We start from the raw sequence: 6,834 nt of genomic DNA, 5'->3' as shown, positions 1-6,834 counted from the left end.
CAGCACTGTGGAGTCCTTCCGCTTCTTGGGCACCATCCTCTCCCAGGACCTCAAGTGGGAACTGAACATCAGCTCCCTCACCAAAAAAGCGGAACAGAGGATGTACTTCCTACGGCAGCTGAAGAAATTCAGCCTGCCAAAGACAATGATGGTGCACTTCTACACAGCCATCATTGAGTCCATCCTCACTTCTTCTATCACCATCTGGTACGCTGCTGCCACTGCCAAGGACAAGAGCAGACTGCAGCGTATCATCCGCACTGCTGAGAAGGTGATCGGCTGCAATCTGCCTTCCCTCGAGGATCTGCACACCTCGAGGTCCCTGAGGCGAGCGAGGAAGATTGTGGCCGACCCCTCCCACCCTGGACACTCCCTGTTCCAGCTACTCCCCTCCGGCAGAAGGCTGCGGTCCATCAAGACCAAAACCTCACGCCACAAGAACAGTTTCTTCCCATCCGTTGTTGGCCTGTTTAACAAGGCCAAGGACTCACACTGACTTTAAATCACAATCTGCACAATGACACCCTGCACATTGCAATTTGCACTATTGTATCGTTCTCTTGCACTCTCTGTATTTTTAGGTTAGATTGTAAATTATGGCTACTTATATTTTATTTTTTATTCCCCTTAGTATTAGCTAGACCCCCCTTAGTATTAGCTAGACTTTGCTCCTTTTGTATAGTTAGTCCACATATTTAAGTTTCAATATTCCCATATGTTTAATGTATGCACCTCCCTGCCAAAGTAAATTCCTTGTTTGTGCAAACATTCATGGCGAATAAAATCCCTTTTGATTCTGATTCTTCTGATTCTACTATCGATACATACTCCCTTTTAAACCAACGCATAACTCAATCCAGCTATACTAATCAAAACAACATAGGTGTTCAAATAACCGAATTAGCCAGATCATGATTAGCAAGATTTACATTCAGTCATTTAGCAGACGCTCTTATCCAGAGTGACTTACAGTAAGTACAGGGATATTCTCCCAAAGGCAAGTAGGGGGAAGTGCCTTGCCCAAGGACACAACGTCAATTGGCACGGCCCGGAATCGAACCAATAATCTTTTGATTAATAGCCCGACTCCCTAACCGCTCAGCCATCTGACCCCCATGATAACCAAGGTCTTGGAAAGCTGTTGGCCTGTTATTGCAAGATTCTAGATATAGTTAACACTAAAAAATAATACAGTTAATATGTTGGATTGAGATGCTTGCTGCTAGCTGGGACATGCCATGTGTGATACCATTTATATGCATGGTTTTTAACCTTGTAGTTTAATCAAGTAGTAAATATAGGATATATATACACGTTTTTGTTTTTTCAACTTATAGATCCATGTGAGGAGCAGGGAGAACAAACTACAATACAACAACTATTTCTCAAATTTGCCTATGGAAAGTGGAGTACAAAGAACAGTTAAAAACCAAGGCACAAGTAATTTGACAAATAGTTGTTGTATTGGAGTTTGTTCTCTCCCTGCTTCTTCTCCTCACATGGATCTCTAAGGTGAAAAAACAAAAACATGTAAGGATTGGACAGGAAACACTGAATGTATGATAGGCTACAATACACAATTCAGCCTTTATTTAATTAAAATAAACATTGTATGCAGTGGCGGTCCTAGCACATTGTGCGCCCGGGGCAAGTTTATCACGTGCAAACCCCCCCCCCCCCCGGGACGAAGAAATCTTGTGCCAACCCCTCACCCCGTTGGCCGCCCCCCGCGAGCCCACGGAACGAGCACCGCTACTACCTGGCGGCGGCAAACGAAGGAAAATGCACCGTCTCAGCAAGCAGAGGTGCCTGCAGCAGTCTGAAGGGGGCGCCAATATGCCAATTCCCCACAAACTGAAATCATAAATAAGAGAAAACCGCGCAGAGATTTTTTTTTAAAATGCTTGTGCGCCCCTTTCCTTTGTTTGACATAAAAAAATGCCGCCCCGGGTGGCTGCCAGGTCTGCCCGTGCCTAAAACTGCCCCTGATTGTATGCTCAGGCTATAAGGTAACCTAAATTTGACACTACCTTGTTGGTTGGGCAGAAGAAAAGGCACAGAAGAGCCTTGTGAACTTCATCTCTTCAAACAAGAGCTTCCTCTCGTCAATTTGGAGACGAGCCCACTTAACTTCCAAGACCTCCTCTTGGTATTTAGCTTCCTGTGTCGCTGATTGCAGGGTCCTGACATCGGTGTAAAACTCAGATGCAGCACAGTTTGCACGTTCACCTTTTTGTTTATGCCTTCATGTAGCATCATACAATGTGCATTGAAAAGTACTAAAATAGTAGTACCAAAAAGTAGCCTATGATAAATGTAAAACGTCTGTAGCGACAGAATTTATTTTTTGTGTAGCGTAATTCGTCAATTATTTTGGTTAACGTTTTTAATTTTAAAGTCTCAAAGCTGCGTCAGAAGAATCACATTTCAGTACAATGGACAGGTTCTTGTTAAGTGGAACTTAAGAGACACGTACGATGGTTCTCCCTACGAGCATCAGGGCCGGCCCAAGCCTTTTTTGGGCCTTAAGCAGAATTGATTTGGGGGCCCCTCTTTGTCACCAATTATTATAATTTTTTCTTAACTGTCGTATTTATTTGATTAAACTTAGATGCATTACACTTTGTATATTTTTTGTGCGCCGTTTAATCGAGGGTGGCGTTTATTTGAGGGCAACGTTTAATTGCAGAAATAGGGTATTCTAGGCTAGCTGCGCTAGTATGCTAACAACTTAGTTCGCTACATTAAATGTTCTTAGATAGTTTGAACAGTATGGTCTTCTAAATCGCAGATTAAGCAAAGAGCAAATGTCAATGTTAGTTAGACTAGCTACCTCTATCTAATCTGCTTTTTATTAATGCTGATTTGCAGGGAATGCAACAACAGCTATATAGCGAAAACACCTAGAATACTATAACTACTGTACTGTAGCCATGTAAACTAGTTTATCTTGCTTATCCAAGAGCACCTGCCTCTCTCCAGTTCTTTCAATAGATAATCTAGACAGGCGTTAGCAATAGGCTAGACTGCTATTCGTTTTCTGGCTATTTCGTAAACTTCCCTTTTAATGCCGACTACAAGCTAGTCTCTAGCTAGCTAGAGTCATTTAAGTAAGGTATGTTGATGTGATATTTGAAAGGTATTTAGCTAGCAGTGCACTAGTGGGCCCCTAGTGCAACACAAGAGAATGTTCATTAAAATGACATGCTGCTACTAGGTATTTCAGGACATGCTGCTTACGGTATTTTTGGTGCAGCGTTTAATCGAGGGCAGTGTTTAATTGAAGATTGGGGGCCCTCTGATGCCCACGGGGGCCCTAAGCAGCCGCTTAGTTCGCTAATGCCTTGGGCCGGCCCTGACGAGCATGTTCGCTAAACGCACGTAAGAAATAACGATGGATCGTTATTTTGATCGTAGAGAACCCTCGTAACAGCTACGATCTGTTATTGGGAAACGCAGCCCTGTCTGTTTGAATTCTGTTTTAATTTGAGCTTCTTCCTTGCACTGCACCTTTCTGGACCTCTCCTCAGGACTTTGCAACACTTACAAAGACCACAGCAAACTATCGTCACTCTCCAACGGTAGTTGAGGTTTGAGTCCAGTGTGACGTGCACTTATGTTTTGGAAATGCTTTGCAACACCATTAGCTGTGCGGCAGCACGAATGGCAAAGCCTTCTATCAGAACTCACAGTATTCCAACTGAAGGCTTTGGAAAAGACACTGTTTGAAAAGGCCGACATTCTAATATTGAAAACGGTCAAAGATCAACAAATGTTACTCGGTTAAATTGCAAGTTAGATGGCACATGCAATCAGCTATAGCACATTCATTATTATGACTAAATATTACAGATGTTGATATATAGATACATATCGATACAGATATATATATATATATACAGATATACATATCGATATAGATACAGTGCACCCATTATGAAGATAAAAACAAATTTGTTGTATCTCTAAATATTGTAGGGTGTTACTAATTTCTTCGAGGCAAATCCATTTCTGAAGGTTTGCTTAAGTTTAGATTATCCCCCAAAACTATACACATAGCCAAACCTGTTTTTATAATATAATTCTAACCTAACATTATTGCTAAACAGTGAAAATACAGGTAAAGATTAATATTTTAGCCGTTAAACAATACCAGTTTAAAGTAAAAGCTCAATGATCAAAATGATTTAACAACAGATAAAAGAAAATGTTTTTATTTCATTTCAAATGCACATTGTGCTTGTTCAGAATTTACAAGATACATGCATACAGTTCCATTTTAAATAATCATTTGATTAACATAATGATAATTGATAATTGATAATTAACAGTTATCTTTTAACACTTATGACATACAATTCTCAGGCTGAACACTGATGAGTTTAGAAAGAGGACTCTGGAGCGTCTATATGTTGCACATCATCATCCCACTTAAAATACCACAACACCAAAGCAGCTCTGGCATGGCTCAAGTCATATTTGAAGCTCACAAGTGAGGTGGAGAAAGTAGCTTGCTTCTATTAGTTAGGCAGGTTTGGTTTTGGTTGGGGTGTCTTAGGAAAGAGAATGTCATTGGTATGCTTAGAAGAGGTTTGCTAGTGAAAAAAAAGCTAGCACTTTAAATGTGTGTTTAGTGTTGCTGTATGATGAGTTTAGAGTGTGTGTGTGTGTTGGGGGGGTGGGCTGGGGGGCTAGGGCTCTCCCTCAGAGAGTCCGCTGAGATGGGGGTTGAAGAAGTCTCTCAGAAAGCTTTCCATCGCTCCCCTGGAGGGGCCGCTGTCCTGTCTGGCGGGGAAGGGGGCGAGGCCTGAGACGAGCCCCTGACTTAGCGCGAAGGATGGTGGGTAGAGGGCGGAGCGGGTCTGGGCGGTGTGGAGACCCTCCATGGCGCTGGACAGCCAGATGAGTCTTTTCAGGCTCTGGATGGTCCGTCCACGGTCATGCATCAGCTGGTGCTCCGTCACGGCCCGACGGCTGGAACACAGGAGACACAACACCTGGACGGTTATTCATGTCACAAGAACAATTTACACCGACACTACATCCAAGGAAAAAGCAAAATAGCAAGAAAGAAAACTGAGATACGTTTGCTGCAAATGTAAGGAGACTATAAATTTTTTTACAAGTTTTCTATTCATATGGAAAATAAATTTTACATTTAGACCGTTGCCTTATGCTGGTGCCGCATCCTAGCATTGATCACATGTAATCCAGGTGTGGATCAATGTGCCGAAGAAATTCCAGGCATGCGTGCTGTGTCTTCTCCGATGTGAGCCACTCACCTCTCAGTCTCCTGACACTGGCTGATTGTGAAGACAACTAGAACCATTACAGCTAGCATCTGCACAGGCTTGAGGGGTAACACCATCGTCTGCAACAAACAGTACAATCCTAGTTCATATTAGGTTCAACTGTGGATAGGTCCATTTTAAGGTTGAACATGACACTGCAGGGAGTCAAAATTAAAACCAAATGTCAGTGAATTATTTTGTTGACATACACAATAAAAACAAAAATAGTATTTCCACAAATCCCTTTATGCTCTGATCTGACTGATACAGTGAACTCTTCTATACTTCTATGAGGACAGTTCTCACACCACAACTGCACCATAAGTGCTGTTGCAGTCAATCTGTTCAGTTTTAAACTCCCTTGTGGCCACTTGTTTTTTTGTAAGTCATAATTTAACAGTCAAAGCTTCAATGTTACTTTTGCCAAAGCTCCAACTACTTTGGGAACCACAGCAGACACCTAAACATGTTTATAAACATGCTAAAACAAGTTAAGTCTTCATCAACTGCCTCCTGGATTAAGTAGGACATATAAGAAATTGTACAAAATAACGGATAAAAAGTCATTACCAATCACTTTTTCTTCCACGCTGCCTTTGTCAGGAGTTCAGAGTAGTTCGAGGTACGTTCTGTCAGACAGGCAAGGTGCAGTCAGTCTCCAGCTTCTGTCACTGTTCAACCAGTGTGAAGTTAGGGCTGTTATATAGCCTGCCCCTTCTGACACACACACCCACTCACAGCCATTTCCCTCTCCATTCTTACACAATTAATGAATGTGGCCACACATCAGTTTGATATGCTAAAGTTGGACCTCATCTGTAAAGCAACCCTAAACTAAAGCAGTTTTCTCCTGTAAGCTTAGAATACCAGGTACAGTAAGTAGTAGAAAAAAAATTGGGAGACTTATATTGCCCACTTTTGATATTAAACTGTTTTAGAAACAGGTTGGTTTATTGGTTTATTGCGATACCCTTTAGCCCTATAAGGGCTAATCGTCCAGGGTTCGAACAATTAACAAATACACACATACAGACATATATATATACAGATTACAGATCAAAGAAACATAGTCATACATAATCATCACATAAAATATTCAGTTAAAAGATTCCCATAACTATTAATCTAGCTTGCGAACAAATGGTGAATTGCCTTTTTGAAGTTTGCGAGACTGGACAGAGATCTGATGTTTGGTGGTAGGGTGTTCCAAAGATTGACGGCACGGTAGAGAAAAATTCTCTTTTTGGAGTTTGTTTTTGGTTTATGTAATTTGAAATGGTAGGAATTGGATAATCTAGTTGAATATGTGTGGGTTGAATTGATGGGAACGATGGAACTATAAATGTTTCGGGGCTCATGACTGACAAGTATTCTAAAGAACATATTCAATGTACTGATGGCGAATCTATCTCTTAGCATGGGCCAACCCAGATCTAGGTGCATTTGTTCAAAAGGCGCGTTTAGTGAGCATTTCAACAACAATCTGAAGGCTCTGTTCTGTACTACTTGGAGCTTACGAGTCTTTGACTCAGACATGTTTGCT

The 6,834-nt window shown here is 41.6% G+C and overlaps 1 protein-coding gene across 1 annotated transcript; it reads right to left on the bottom strand.

Moving 5' to 3' along the window:
• Nucleotides 1-4,691: 4,691 nt before the first annotated feature.
• On the bottom strand, nt 4,692-5,368 carry pth4 (parathyroid hormone 4). Its single transcript, XM_047024538.1, has 2 exons — nt 5,283-5,368; nt 4,692-4,974 (listed from the first exon to the last, which is right to left on the bottom strand). The coding sequence occupies exons 1-2, from the start codon at nt 5,366-5,368 to the stop codon at nt 4,692-4,694; spliced, it is 369 nt and encodes a 122-aa protein (XP_046880494.1).
• Between the last annotated feature and the right edge of the window lie 1,466 nt (nt 5,369-6,834).

The sequence above is a fragment of the Hypomesus transpacificus genome, chromosome 9 (genome assembly GCF_021917145.1).
Source record: "Hypomesus transpacificus isolate Combined female chromosome 9, fHypTra1, whole genome shotgun sequence".
NCBI lineage: Eukaryota > Metazoa > Chordata > Actinopteri > Osmeriformes > Osmeridae > Hypomesus > Hypomesus transpacificus.
The sequence above is the reverse complement of the archived record's forward strand: the minus strand, read 5'-3'. Positions and strand labels throughout refer to the sequence as shown.

Bases quoted from the DNA above. Each gene is read 5' to 3' on its own strand.
- pth4 (XM_047024538.1), bottom strand. From the start codon at position 5,368: ATGGTGTTACCCCTCAAGCCTGTGCAGATGCTAGCTGTAATGGTTCTA. The intron at 4,975-5,282 runs GTGAGTGGCTCA...CCTGTGTTCCAG, and splicing joins CAGTGTCAGGAGACTGAGAG to CCGTCGGGCCGTGACGGAGC.